Source organism: Corvus brachyrhynchos, unplaced genomic scaffold (genome assembly GCF_000691975.1).
Source record: "Corvus brachyrhynchos isolate BGI_N302 unplaced genomic scaffold, ASM69197v1 scaffold114, whole genome shotgun sequence".
In the NCBI taxonomy this organism is placed as follows: domain Eukaryota; kingdom Metazoa; phylum Chordata; class Aves; order Passeriformes; family Corvidae; genus Corvus; species Corvus brachyrhynchos.
Genome location: NW_008238337.1, coordinates 471326 through 486801, shown reverse-complemented (window position 1 = coordinate 486801; position 15476 = coordinate 471326). Strand labels below are relative to the sequence as shown.

The 15476-nt window shown below is 41.5% G+C and overlaps 1 protein-coding gene across 4 annotated transcripts in view; it reads left to right on the top strand.

The window, feature by feature from the left end:
- The window catches only part of ADGRD1 (adhesion G protein-coupled receptor D1), a 137901-nt gene that overhangs the window by 8960 nt on the left and 113465 nt on the right, over positions 1-15476 (top strand). For all 4 annotated transcript variants that reach the window (XM_017734747.1, XM_017734746.1, XM_008634004.2 and 1 more), the window contains 8 exons: positions 2429-2551; positions 4444-4623; positions 5813-6067; positions 8392-8456; positions 8650-8805; positions 11470-11529; positions 12853-12970; positions 13872-13982. In XM_017734747.1, the coding sequence (XP_017590236.1) occupies positions 2443-2551; positions 4444-4623; positions 5813-6067; positions 8392-8456; positions 8650-8805; positions 11470-11529; positions 12853-12970; positions 13872-13982 (1054 nt within the window). In that variant the 5' untranslated portion in view covers positions 2429-2442. The remainder of the gene's footprint in view (positions 1-2428; positions 2552-4443; positions 4624-5812; positions 6068-8391; positions 8457-8649; positions 8806-11469; positions 11530-12852; positions 12971-13871; positions 13983-15476) is intronic.

Below are 15476 nucleotides of genomic sequence, written 5' to 3'. Positions count from 1 at the left end.
GTTTTTTTTGTTCTGCATTTGTCAGGTTTGGATGGTTCTTGTAACATTGGATTCAGAGTTAACTCTGAGTTTTGGTTCAAGGGTCATGTGGTAAAGTCTGTTTATTGTTACTACACTGTCAGACGTTATTGGGAAAGCGCTCCTGCAATGTTACCTGGATTGCTGGAATGCTGGGAGCATTCCCCACGTGAATCCCATGGGAGGATGGGCCCCAAGCCTTCTCCAAAACCTAAAAAAAATTCTATTAGGCTTAAAAGGAACAGCAGTGACACTTCAGAGGAACATATGAGAATAAACAGGTTAATTTTTTTCTTGTCTTTCAAGGCTAAAATGGAAAAGAATCCCTCTGTTTTCCACTGTTTCATGATAGCTTTTAGAGGACATATTAAGAAAGACAAATGCAAGCAAATTTGCAAAGCCTGGAAGTGAGATCTTGTCAGTCATGACAGCCTTGGTTAACATGAAGGTTTATTTTGGTTTGTTTTTATGAGAAGCAATATCTGTATATATATGTCCTTTTATTAGTTTTTTTTAATATCAACACACTAGTGGATTGGAGCAAGAACAGAAAATGTCACCTCACCAGGCAGAAGACTGACAGACTGCAAACCAGTTACAGCTGCAGCAGCTTAGAGTCACTTAATTTCAGTCACTTGCATTTGTGCTGTGTAGGTGCAATTGAAATGTGACCTCGTGCCCACTTTACACTTAGGTATTAACTCACATCAAGCTGTTGGAAAATCTGACCGAAGGAGAAGGATGGAAATGGTAAAACTGTCATTTGGGCTGCTCAGATAGTAAGAATTTTATATTGGAATACTAAACCCACTGTTTTTTTACTCTCTAACAGTAAAGGTATGCTGGCAAATGCGAACTCTATTAATGATGAACTTCAAATGACCCTAATTCCTTTCAGTCCTCTCTTATCTGCTTTATAGACCATTTGCATAGTTCTCACATAATAAAATATGTTCAATGGGAACATTATAAAGAGTGACACCAATGGCAAAGGAAATGCTAAGGAAACAGAAATGCATTACCTTATGGGAATTTTTCTGGGGTAGATGAATTTATAATTCCCATGCCTTGAGAAGAACTTAGAAATGCTTGATCTGCTCTACAGTACACACTCACATTTTTAAAAGAAACTAAATTTTATCTGTCAGTTAGAAGCAGGACTTGATGATCCCCTCCTCAAAGGGAGGGGAAGATACCTGAAAACTGACATTTAAATAAGGATTTGGAATGAACCAAGAGAATATTGACACTTGCATTTACTGCATTCATTCAGAGAAGGAAAATGTATTCTCACTGCTGGAGTTCCCTTGGAGCAGCTCTTCTCTCCATATTTTTCCAGAAGAAATTATGAAGAAGGGAGCTAAAACGAAGGTTCTGAATCTCCACAGTCCTTACAGAAATGCCACCCCAAACAATGGTGGTAACACAAAACCCCACACAGAGCAATTAACATTCTGCCTGCTCAGGAACAGACAATTTCATATTCCATGTTCTGTGGAGTGAGGGCACTTTAACACAGCAGAATGTTTCGATTGTGATTTTTGATTGTGATTTCCCATTGTGCTCATTGCTGAAATCAGTCAGGACAAATGAGAACAGCTTCCCATCATCAGCTGTCAGCTGCACTCTCAGACCTCAGAGAGGTTCCTGTAGTAAACAAGTGTCAGGTTTTTTGTGTTAGGAGGATTCATGTGCTCTAGCTGGTAGGAGATGAATCAACAGTGCTTTTCTTTGGGAGGGAACACAGCAAAATCACAAGAAAATTAGTCATTATCCATGTTAGACAAAGAAATTGCCTTTCCAAGTGACAAGGATACCACAACAAATGATGACTGAAAAGGAGATAATTTCTGTCTTGTGAGTGTACATCAAGTAAATTTCCATTGAGTTAGTTTTTAGTGAAAAGTGGGGTTTGATCGCTAATTTGCCCTTCCAAAAAAATGAAAAAAAAAAAAAATCCCACTATTTTGTTACATTTTAATTGGTTAAAGAATTTCTTTACTATCTCAGCTTTACAGTAAGACACCTCTAGGAAGTATCTCAGAACTCTGGAAAGCATAAAGTTTACTCAGATTACTTTAAAATAATCATTTTTGGGTGTACGGCTTCTGTCAAACAGTCTTAGTTAACCACAGAGCTGAGTGGATATAACATTTGCAAACTTGAAACAGTAGAGATCTCTGTGTGGTCTTTAGGAAATACAGCAGCAAACCACTGACAAACCGGAGCAAACAAAAAGAAACTGAACAAACTGAAACAAAAACTACCAAAAAGGAAAACAAACACAAAAATAACAAAAACATATAGCTGGAACAAGAGAAACATCTGAGCTATAGGAGTCTGTTAAACTCGTGTTTCCAGGAAGTTTTCCTTTATGTAAATGTTAAACTGTATTTTGCTTTTGCTTTAGATATTGTAGAAGGAATGGTGAACAAAGGAATTTATGTCACTAAAAAGAAAGGAGTCACCTTTCTCTTCTTTGGAAGTTATCGAAATTCTTGCATTAGTAATCCAGAGGCTTGTGGACCTGAAGGTGAGCAAATTCATTAATTATTATTGACTTTTCTTTTGCTGCCGAATTATGTTATTCAATAGTCATTGTTCCTTTCCTCCTTGGAAAGAAATCTAAAAGTCTTACTTGACAATTTATTGACTTTTAAAAAAATTGGGAGTTGGTTGCTGAAAATTTAGTCTTTTCTAACTGCAATTTAAATTAGAACTGATTACAGCTACTCAGGTTCAGTGTGGCCTCTTAGCAGGAACAGGCTTGGGGTTTTTAGATTTCTCTCTAGAGTTAAGAAAATTTTTAGGTCTCTGGAGTTATGGAATCCATTTTTCCTCATAGATGCTTAAATCTCTTCATTCTGTTTCTCTTCCCTCTCCATTGGGTTAGGATCACAAAACGCCAGGTTCGACAAGTGTTAGTTACAGAGGATGATTAAAACTGCGTGAGACGTTCCAAACAAACGTTTGCCCGGTCACTAACACAGGGCATTCACTAGGGATTTGAAATTCCACAGAAATGGAAGGTTCCATAGAGAATGGGGGCTCTCTCCGAACTCCAGCAGTCCCTAAACTTGAGCAGCATTGTTAATATTGAATTTTCTTGCTTTCATTGATTCAGGCCATCCTTCAGATGGGTAACATAGCTTGAAATAGGATCTTTTTTTTTGAGCTGCTGAAGCAAGAGCTGCTTGCGAACTTCGTAAGCAAGTAGGAGACACTCTGAGAGCAGCTGCTACCCAAGAGTGTTAGAAAAAGGAATTCAGTATCCTACTGCAGGTGTATTTCGTGATACGTGCTGTATCTTTTCATACTTTTTTTCGTGCCACTGGGAAATAAAAATCATCAGGAAGTCACATTTTTTCAACATCTATAGTATAACATAACAATCAGAATAAATAATTTTTATAGTACCAGAGCAATTCCAGTATCTCACAAACAAGAACATTAAAGGCATAAAACACTGCAATGTTCAGTAGATAAAATGTGAGGAGAAGAAATCATATAAACAATAAACACTGAGTCACTGTAGTGGGTATTAATATAAGCCCAAAAAAAAGAAAAAAAGCCAACACCCTTTTGTCTGAAGAGCGTGGCTGTGTTTTTTTCAAATCAAATGCACCTGTCCAAGAGTAAGGTGTAATTTTATTCCAGCTGCTGTTGTTTAACCATCCCTTGATGTGTTTGTTGTGTTTGTGTGAAGCTGGTGTCAAGCACACTCAACCAGGGAATGTGTCCTAAAAGGGCGTTGGGATCTTTCCAGATGAAATGCAACAACCCATGACACAAAAATCCCGGTGTTTCTTCTAAGGCTGAATTTTGTAACATTTCAGGACTATTATTTTCACTTGAGAAAACAAATTCTTCTTGCTTTTGAAATGTTGAGACATTCTTCCCCCACTTTGCTCCTTCCCAAGCAATCTTTAAACAATGGTTTTCTGTAAGCACTTTCGGGCTCATTGAAGTGGCATTTTCAGTCAAAAGAAACATTTGTGAAAGATGCAAGAGAATGTTCTCTATTCATTGGTTTGAACTCTTCACAGAAGCTGTGTCTAGTCAACATATGTGAAGTTGAAATAAAAAAATATTTTAAAAAGCATCCCTGTAAAAAGTAGAAGATGTGTGTTTATCGTGCGTTTAATTTTTTATTTGTAGTTTCAGAATTTCCTGATCCAAAGTACACATAAGGGCTGAGTTCCAGTTTTCTTGTGGCTACAGGGTAGTACAATAGGAAAACTAAGGGAGAGATGTTTATTTGGCTTAAACTGCTAGAGCATTGTTGATTTTAAAAATGCTGTCCTGGTTTATGCCATCTGATGATCTCTCCTCAGAAGCATTCCCGCTGTCTGTGTTCTACATATTGGAAATTTTTAATTGCACTCATTTTTCTCATTAAAGTCTCCTCTCCCTTGCTTTCATCAGGAGTAACATTCTCCTTTTTCTGGAAGACTCAAGACCAGCAGGCTAAACTTCTCCCTGCCTCTGGTGGACGAGTAATTTCCAGTGGTTTCAAAATCTGTTCAAACGAAGGTGAAGGCTCCGTGGAATTTTACACCCGTGGGAATGCAATGATGAAGTGGAAAGCAAGCTTTAGTCCACCAGGTAAAGTTTACATATTTAAAAAAACCCCAGTTTCTTTGTGACATTTCGCTTTATTCTTGCAGTCAGAGGTAGTGACAAGAGCACAACTTCAGGAAAGAAAAGTGGGTATATAAAAATAGCCACAGACCTCTGTGCTTAAGAATTCTCTTGGTGTGGGGAGGGAGTGATAAAGTGCACACTGAAAAGCAGCAGTACTGTCCTATGGAACATTTGCCATTCAGCAGCAGCCCTTGGATCCAGCTTGCAGTGGTTTCTGGAGTGGAGTCCTTATTGACATCAGTGTGTCCATGCGTGTTTAGATGGAAACATGAGCAAAGAATGCAGATTAATCCCTGACAGCTCCCAGTGTATTCTGAAGCTGGTGGGCTGTTCTCTGCTGCCTGCTAAATTAAGGCTTTATTTGGTAACTCTCTAACTGGCTGTTTGGTGCTTTCATAATCCTGTTTTCTGTGGAGTGTCAGGTTTTCTATGCCAAGCCATAGTATTAACAAACATTTTGGTGTATCACGTATCTCACTGCTTCTATCCAAACTGTGTGTTGTTGGGAGCAGTAATATCTACTGACCAGAACAAATTCTGGTCTTCTAGTAATGCTAATGGCATTCCATAAATATTTTCTTGCCCTAATTTGCCTACCTATCCATTGTTAAAGTATAACTCATGGTAGCAGTTTTATAAAGCTTAATGAATCAGTTTAGAAATCTTATTTTAAGAGAAAAGCTGCTAAATGTCAAGAAAAATTCACACGTTTGTGGACTATCCAATCCAAATGAAAATTAATATTATGTTTTCTGCCTCTCAAACATAACAAAGGAACTGTGACAACTTTTGAGCAGTTTATTTGCTTGTTCTCCAGCTCTTGCAGTCTTTGTGCCACTCTTGCTGACCTGAGTTTTGAGGCAGTACTGAAGAGACCTCAAATCTTGGCCAGTAACACTCAGCAGGCGTAATTTATGGAGCTGCAGTGAGCCCAGGTTCAGACAAAAGCTGACGGGCATCCTGCCAAGGCATGGGCTTCCCCAGGGGGGTAAAGATTGATATACACGGGATCAGCATTCAATAATTCACTCTGAGCACTTCCTAAGCAGCTCCATGGCATTGCAAAAGTCAGCAAAACCACATCCAGCAGGAGAAAGGCTCTGAATGGAATCGATTCATGGATTTTGCTGTGACTTTTAATGCTTTGCAGGTCCTTATTGGACTCATATTCTCTTTACTTGGAAGTCAAGAGAAGGACTGAAGGTCTATGTCAATGGGACTCTGAACAGCACTGATCCAGACGGGAAAGTTTTCTATGATTACGGAGACCCCGGCGCGAATCTCCTGACTGGGACAGAGGGGGATCAGACCAAGCGTTACGTGAACGGGGCGTTCGATGAATTCGTCATCTGGGAAAGGGCCCTGACCCCGCACGAGATTGAGCAGTACTTTACAGCTGCCATTGGTGAGTAGGAGCACTGCTGCAGCCCATCAGCTGTCAGGATGCTGACTTTAAAGCATTCAGTGTGCAGGACTTGTGTTTGTTTTACATCTCTTTGCTATTGGATAGAGCTTGTAGAGGCAGAAAAAGTCAGGGATGAATGTCACTGGAACACTCAGCTGTCTTTGGATGTGCAGTCCTCTTTCCTTGGGTTCTAGCTCCTCACCTGAAGTGATAGAGACTTAATAACTCACATTTGCTTGTGAACCAAAAGGAGAGATCAGCTGAAATGTAATAGAACTTCTGATGCATGCCTGGAAATAAGGATGTCTGTGTTTGTGACTTCCAGGTTTGATTACACTAATCAAATATGTACAAAATACATTTTATAAAAAATTAAAGGATAAACTAGCTTATGTACAATTGAAGTCGGCACAATAGAAAACCTTTCACCTATGGGTATATAATGAAGCAATCGATTTGATTTGCCACAAAAATTGTGGCAAATAAAATAAGTTTTGCTAAGTTTTTTATATTAAACCCTTTTTATTTTAAGAAATTATTCCCATGAAAGTCTTCAAAACTTCTGATTGGGGTAGTATTCATTTGGTAGTCATTTGATACAGGAAATGGCTTTAAAATCTTTAAAAAGTTTATAATGCCCCGGTCATGGTGGAAAAAATGCTTTTGTATTTGGCTGCTGTATCTTTCACAACAATTGAGGGTTACTATAACACTGTCCAGCCCAAAGCTACCATTAATCACACTCTTTGATTAATGTACTAAAGAAGAATGTTGTGTTGCTAAACTCAAGAGCAGCAGATTTTCAGATGTCCCCAGTTCATCAATTTGTGTGCCCTGTTCCACTGTCAGGGAAGTATGGCTTAAATAAATACAGGGAGAACTCTTTTTTTAACCCCCTGAATTCTTGTGAACTCCCAGCACTCACCCTCTGATCCCTCCATCCTCCCATCTCCCCTCTGACAAATCAGGGCATCATGGAAAGCCCTTTCCACAGAAGCAAGTCCTGTTCAGGGCTCCAGTTTCTACTCCTTTCCTCTACTTTGGTTTGGGAAGGTCTTAGTGGGGCTCAAAATCTCTGACTGCTGGACATTAATGTTTTTTTAGCTCCCTTCTGAAGCCCTGCAGAAAGTTTTGGGCTGAAGTCCAGATTCTGCTGCAGTCCAAATTTTTTAACAGTTGTACAGAATTTTTCCTGCATCCCACCTTTAATCCCTGCTGGTTTTTAGGAGGCTGTGCAGCAAACTCCTTGGTTTACACATTGAGATGTTCATGCCATGAGCTTCTGTGAGTTTACTGCAATTTGCATGGCATTAATTGTTGTGTTGATGGGCTTTTTCCCTAAACTCCTAGTTCACAGATTTTTCAGTGTCATGTGGAACTATCAGAATGCTGTGAAAAATAAATTTATAGACTCTTAATTCAAAGTGAAGCTTGATGTGTATTTTCTAGGGACTTAGGAACTAAAATGTAAAGGGATGCCAGGTGTTATATTCTTTTTAGTTAGTCAGAAGAATTCCAAGCCAACATTATTTTAACATGATCAGGTGTTTTGGAGCACTTGAGAAATGGGGAAGTTTAATCTTTGGCTTTTCTCCTCAAAGACTGATCAGGTTTTATAAAATTTCCCACTTAATGTATGAAATCAGAACATTCTTAGAGGAAGCAATGGGTATTACAATAGTAATCAATGTAGTAAAGAAAGGTTTTTATATCTATTGATTGATTTTGGAGGATTTACAGCAGGGTTGAAGAGGGGTGATGTGCTTTGACATAAGAAACTTAATAGGACAGAATGTTTTTTAATTGAATGGATAATCATGTTCCTTTTGGATCTGCGAGAGAAACGTGTCCTGTGTATGCAGCTAACATTGGATGGCACTGAAATCCCACACTCCTGGCAAATAATAACTAGTAAGATGTAGATTAGAAGAAAATTTTATTTCTCTGTCGCAAATGACTAATAAATCACTTTGCACAGAAAGGAATCAATATTTTTAAAATGGAGCAACTGGAAGCTGTCCAAAATCAGGTTTATTCTTTCTGTCTTGACAAGTAATTTATGATATGCTCATATGGTAATTTTCAGTGGATGCAGTGCAAGTGGGGGACACTCGTTAGCAAAGCCTGGCTGATTAACAGCAGCCTTGCTGTGCTTGATACCAGCCTGCAAGCACCTCAAAGAGATTATCTGTAACATGCTCAAACAGCAAATCTGCTGCTTTCAGTTAGAAATGATTCAGCCTGAAGTGCAAATATATATAAATATGTCTGATATAAAACATTCAGGTTTGTTAGCGCTCTCCTTTGTGTTTGTATTTCCCCAGGTGTGCAGGTTTTGCTTCCTTCGACACTTCCGTGGTCTCTGATGACAACCACTACAAACCCCGTGGTAGGACAGTGCTCAGAACTCTTTTCCATAGTGTCAGAATGTGAATATTACATGGCCACAGACCCTCCTCCCTCCCTCCCCTCCACTCCCTCCCCTCCCTGGCGTGTGCTGTGCCCCAAGCTCCCGGCTGGGGTCCAGCCCTGAGTGCTGATCCCACGCAGGGTAACTGTGCTGCCTTGTGTCTCTGCTGCAGCTCCCCACCAACGCTTACCACCCCATCATCACCGACCTGAGCCAGGAGAGGGGCAGCTCCTACTCCCCCAGCACCATGCTGGGGTACCTGCAGAACGTGTCCTTCAGCTTGCCCAACAAATCCTTGTCGGAAAACACTGCCCTGAGCCTGACTGAGGTAAGGATGGGCTCCCAGGTGACTCTGATGTTTCTCCAGAACCTGGAATATTGAGTGCAGCTTTGAAAGTTTTTGCTCACTGCAGAAAATACCCATGAAAAAAGCAGTGGCTGCTTTAGGGAGTAGCAGAAGTTGAGTGACAACCAGAGAAAAAAGTTTAAAGGTCTCACTTGTCCTTGGAAATATTATTTAATGCCTTTGGACCTCTCACTACATGGAAGACATAGAGGGGCTAGATCTCTTCTCCCAAATACCAAGGACAAGAAGAAATGGCCTCAAGTGGTTCCAGGGGAGACTTAAATTGGATCTTAAGGAAAAATTCTTCCCTGAAAGGGTTGTCAAGCACTGAAACAGCCTGCCCAGGGAAGTGTGGAGTCACTATCCCTGGAAATATTTAAAGGATGTGTAGATGTGGCACCTGAGGACATGATTTAGTGGTGGCCTTGGCAGTGCTGGGTTAATGGTTGGACTTGGTGGTCTTAGAGGTCTTTTCCAACTTAAACAATTCTGTGATTTTATAGACTATAACTACCTGGAACCATGACCACACATCAAAAATAATCATTTAGCTGAGCAGGAAACAGAGGGGAAGAAAATAATTTGGTAATTCTTTTTCAGCTTTAAGAGTGTCAAATGGTGAATATGTAATTGTGGAAAAAAAAATCAGCATTTTTCTGCAATGGTCCTGCTGATCCAAAATGCAGCAGAGTTTGAAAGGTGCAGAACATAAAACCAGAACACTGTAATCAGAGCAGGGAAGCAGCAGAATGGGTGTTTGCATGAGCTGATGGCAAACGGGGATGCAGGGAGCCCTCTGAGCGTGGCTGTGTCCATCAGGCCCCAGGTAACTGCCCCAAGTGTGGCTTCTGACCTTTGAGAGTCACACCCACACTGGAGGCTCAAAAAGTTAATGACTACTGCTGCCTGTTGGCATTTATGGCTCCTGTAGTAAGCAGGGAGCAAGTCTTGCCTCTCCTCTGACTTCTCTTCTGCAAAGCCACCCATCATTCCCTCTGTACACGCACCCTGCTCTGCCCCGCTGCGCTGGAGGGGGACGCTGGACTCGACCCCTGTGCCCACAGATTACAAATCTCCACTGAAATGGGTTCAAGTAATTTAGTTTATTCAAGCTAATCCTCCCAGGGGAAACAGCAAGAAGGTGTTTTCTGCAGTCTGAGCTGAGAACAAGGGGTCCTGTCCCGCTAACATAAAGTCAGCCTGCTGTAGAGTGATGGGCATCTGATTCCCTGATTTCAGCAGGCTGAAGCCATTATTACAGTAATCAGCTCTGGCCTCGCTGTGATTGTTCCTTTAAGCCTGCGGGTAATTCCAGAGTGACAAGGACGCTTTACTCAGACAAAAAATATAAATAAATGCTTCTGAAAATGACAGGGACAGCAATTGAGAGTTTGTGTTAAAAGCTTAGTGTTTGCAAACTCTAAAGCTTGGATTTCACGGATCACAGTTTAATATGTAGCAAAAGCCCTTCTAAAAAGCTTTAATACGTTGTTTCCTTTGTTTTACTGAAAATTTTGTGTGGGCTCTAAATTGAAAATGGAACATCATCCTGCCAGACACCATACCTGTTTCCCACATCATTTCAGTTGCTGTTCGGTTGCTCATTCATGCTGTCTGATGCTGCTTTGTGTGCCATGAAAGTGATTTGCAGACAGAAATGTGATTATCTTTAGCAGAGCTATTTTGGGAAGCAAATACAAGAGAGTCCTGATCATACACACCGACTCTGTCATTTGTCTGATTGATGGTTAGGCTTTGTATTGTCTGCAGCTAATTCCCTGAAAGACAGGCACCGAGCATGCATGTGATTTTCTCTGAAGTTATCTCTGCCTGATTGTCATATGCCTCACAGCACAAGGAAATTTGATTTAAGTGATATGCAATAAACTTTCTGATTACTGACTCACATTTGTAATGAACTGCTTCTGACAAATCTGACTTGGGTTTTGTCATGTGGTGTCTTCCACATTTCACAGTGGAACTTCACTATATTCATTCCCTGAAGGCATTTTAGTAGATGAGTTTAAGCAGGAAACGTGGGGTTTTTTTCTTTTAATGTTCAGTGCAATTTTCTATGTTCCCTTTTCTCCTTCTGTGTGTCCACACCAGCAGGACTCCCCAGAACTGGGGCTGTGTTGTGCTCAGCACTCGGGCAGTGCGTGTCCCAACCCTGGAAGTGTCCAAGGCCAGGTTGAACAGGGCTGGGAGCAGCCTTGGGATAGTGGAGGGTGTCCCTGCCCACAGTAGAGGGGCTGGAACGAGATGATTTTTAAGGTCCCTTTCCAACCCAAACCCTTATATGATTGTGCTGATGTTGTGTGAGTTTAGATAAAATGGGAGGGTAAGTTCACATTGGTCTCAGTCCCAGTGTTAGCTCAGCTGCACTGTAATGACTGCACTTGGGAGTTACACAGTGGTGGGACTTCTATTAAAATAATTGTTACTTTGAAAAATCACTATGCAGAACATGGTGAGAATGCTGGCAGGTAGAGATGAATTTGGGACTGGAGTGGAAGTAGGCTTGTCATCTTAACATAAACCTATGTCATCTTAACATAAACAAAAAATCCCAACAAAGATCTGCCTTGGATCCTTGCCAGGAGATGTAGCTGATTAATGAATAATCAAGTTTTATTTGTCTTTTAGGCATTTTTAAAAGCTGTTGAAGACTTTATGTTACTGTCCAACTGGATTGATGGACCAGAGGTAAGACAAGTGGGCTTAGGTTTGTGGTTTACGTTGGTTACGTGAATTCACTTTACATTGGTTGCATGAATTCACATGGATGAGAACGGAACCAGGTGTCTCTATTATTGTGCTTGCTGGGACTCTTCGGCACTATGACTTATTTTATCATCTCTCACTGATGAAATACCTGCAGGGTGAATCCAGAAATGTCCTGAGCTTTTTGCTTGAATCTTAAGAGAGCACAGATTTCAGAAGAGAGAGCTTTTAAACTGAGAGAAGGAGAAGCTAAAGCATAGGGAGGTGTCACTGAAGCCTAAAATGCTTTTAAAACAAAATTATGTCTAATTGATTTAAGTTCTTAGTGTAAAGTCCTTGATCATCTCTGGTGTAAATGGATTTCAGATAAAATAGATTTCCTTTTCACTGAAACGTGCATTAACTCTGAGATTTTATGAATCAATTTTCAGCCTGGAGGGTTAAAGTAGCTTTTATAGTGAGGAGCATTTGAATAAAGATGAAAGAAAGGCCAGGTAGTGCAGAAATATACTTACAGCTTTTACCGGCTGGGCTAGTAGTTCAATGCCTTAGAAAGCCTTGGGCAGCCTAGAGAGGTAGCACGGGCAATCTGGCATTTCAGTAGCTCTAAAAGCGGCAAAATGGTAGCGCAAATCTTTGCTTTGCAGAAGCAAAGAGGGAGAAATATAGCTCCCAGCTTGCCTAATTTCCTGCAATTAGAAGCTTTCAAAAAGAAACAGAAGCACACAGATGTTGGTGGAAAGAGTTGCAGAGCCAAAGAGGGCGGCCCCCGCCTTGGCCCTTTCTTTTATTCAGAGAAGGGGAAAGGGGAGGACTGGGGGCAGACCCAGGGTGAGCGGCCAGTCAGACACTGCTAAAGAGTCTGAGTTACATTTGGTTTTGCCTGCTCTTGGAACGAAGGGGTTCAGAGCACGTGGCAGAGGCAAGTCCTGGCTTGTCTCGGGGAGGGGAAGCTCGGAACAGGCAGCAACAAAGTGGTGTCCTGGCTTGTGTTCCAGGAGAGACCTGGTACCAATCTTGATATATTGTCAAAAAGTCCTGCACAGTTCTTGGCCTCATTTCGCTGAACCCTGGGTTTGATCGACTGTCAGATGCTGATGGGAGCAGCAGTCATTTGGAGCCCTTCTATAAAACCCAGTGTTTGGTGGAGTTACGCTCTGGGTGGCATCGCTTTGTGTAGCGCTTTGTCCGCTGGGTGCGGAAAGGCCCCGCCTGACTTCGAACAGGGATTTACTGTGGCACCTCACACTTGGTGTTGAGCAGAGCAGTTCCTTGGTTCAAACCCTGGTGTCTCTCCCTCCCCAGGCCCCTCTGGTGTTCAGCAGCTTGATCCACACCATCGACACGGTGATGGCTCACATGTCCCACAACCTGGATGAAAACTCGCTGCCTCTGTCTGTCGAGGGCTCCTCATCTGTGGCAGGTGGGGCTTGGCAGAGCTGTTCCCTCTGCGCTGCCTGGGTGTCCTGAATGCTCTGTGCTTGCAGCTTCTCCTTTGCCAACACCAAGGAGGAAATCAAAACGCACCATTTTCCTCTTTTGAATGCAAAGCTGAGTTTTGTTTGCAGGGAGATGACCGTGCAGTCAGGCTGGAGATAATCGGCTCTGACTGTGCTTGAGCTGCCCAGAGGTCATTTGGGGAGGAATTCAAAATAAGAATTATGTGTGAAGAATCGAGCAATGCTATGCTAATAAAGGGCCTGAGCTTATGTATAGCATGTGGAAGTTTGGGTGCTACAAAGCCTTAGTCTTTGCAAGGAGTTTGCAGGAACCTGAAAATAATAGGAATAGTTTTGACCTTTTCAGAGAATTTTATTTCACTGCTGCTTAGCATGCTAGCACCCTAATTTCATCTGCATCTTTGGATGCTACAGGCATCAAAGGTATTTCATCTGCTCTGGCTGCCTGCTGTGCCTTGTGGAGACCCCTTGTGAGGGCTGAATAACATGAGCAGTCACCAGGACCATTCATCACTGCGAGTATTCTCTTGGACACCGGGATTCTCAAATGCAGGACTGCAATAATGCCTGCAAATGTCAGTGCAAGGGTGCTGTTAATCTGTTTTGCTTGCCCTGGCAAGCTCAGTCTCTGAGCCTGGGTGAAGTGATCCATGGCACATTAACTGTGCTCATGCCACCTCCTCTGCCATAAAGGACTGAGGTATAAGAGGCAATTCTGGACTTGGGGAATTTACCATATTTTCTGCAAACATCTAGGTTTTAAATCCAAGAGTTGCAATAGCTATTAGGGCAGTCTGGTTAAACAGTCATGTAGACTGTAGAGGCTATTGATTTGATGATATTTTTGTTTGGGTTATCACACAGATTACGCTGTGGTCAAAATGCATCCTCAGACCCTGAACATTTCCCACTATCGATTTCCATCTCGAGGACAGAGTTATATTTCCATTCCCAGTGAAGCTTTTGCTGGAAAAGGTAAGGAAAAAATTAAAGAAAGAAGTGGACTCGTGTGCTCAGGGAATCCTAAAATGATTTTGCTTTAGAACAGGTTTTGGTTCACTTTATTTTTCCGAGTAACTGATTTGATCCCTGTGGGTTGTACAGAGTCTAAGGTAGCAGCAGTGGTCCTGTCATACTTACGAGCAATTAATGTGGTAGAGCTTGCAAATTAGGTGAATTAATATTGAATAATACAGCTGGGCAACAGAGACTGAAGCCATTTAATTTTGACACATTTTTACATCAGAGAAGCCATCGTTTTGTAATTTTTTTTTTTTTTAATTATCTGAACTGGTTATTTTTAAGAAATTCTGTGATGTCAGATGAGGTATTACCTATCCCTTCATTCAAAATTGGTCTTCTGTATAAAATTAAACTATAAAATGACAGGTTTAAGCAATAGCAGCTACAGGAACAGAATGAAGATGTAGAATGCACTCATGGCAAAAAGGCAGAACTCAGAAATCCACAACTATGCTAAAATTTTTAAATCTCAAAAAGAAGTATGGCTAAAACCTGCAGCTTTAGTCAAGACTCTAAAATAACAATGTTTGAAGTTAATTATCTATGCTTTACTCAGAGACTGAAGGAACCCATTTACAAAAGCATCAACCTTCATCCTCAAATCTTTGAAAATCTGACTTACGTGCCCTAAATTCCAACCCACAGAATTTGCTCACCCAGAGGCCTTTCTGCAGTCACCTCTGCTGAGGGATGGTCGGTCCCTCTTTCATAAAGTGCAAAGTTAGCTGAAAATAACCCATAGTGAGAAATTCTCTGATATTTACTGAACTGTCTGCCTGCTCTGTGGTGACAGCTTTGTTTCTTTGCACTGGCAGGGGCTCTGACTGGAGACTGCAAGTCCTCCCAGGTTTGAATAACTATAATTGCAAACCAACTTGTAATGCCAAAAATAGCATGTGAGAGGACTTTTTTCCTTTCCCACTTATATGGTTTCTCACCGTGCAGATTTTCTTTTTTTTCCTTCAGAACATTGTCATGCTTTGTATCCTGAATGATCCAGTGCATTAAATGTTTTACTCTTTTCCAGCTAAAGCTCACTTCTGAGCAATTTCAGCCTTCAGGCCACACTTCCACACTGTCCAGATGAGCTAACCTAAAAAATCTGTTATTTCACCTTAAACAGCTGACACTACAAATACTTGGAACCCAGCAAAAGGGATAGTAAAAGACATCTGTGTGACTCGCTCTTAGAGAATACATATCTGTGTCTTCACTCAGATGCTGGAGAGCCCAGAATTACTCGGAATGTGGGCAGCAAACAGAATGTTTGGGCTGATTGCCTGGCTGGAGTTTCACAAGCTGCCAGCTAGTGGAGGTGGTGGGGGGTGGCCTTTAGACCCTTGTAGCTCCCAGGGAGTCACTGCTGTGTCCTGCCACCCTTTCTGGTGCTGGGAAGGGGGGGGGGGGGCTGGTTGATGTAGTCGACATAGCATGTAGCACGTTGTC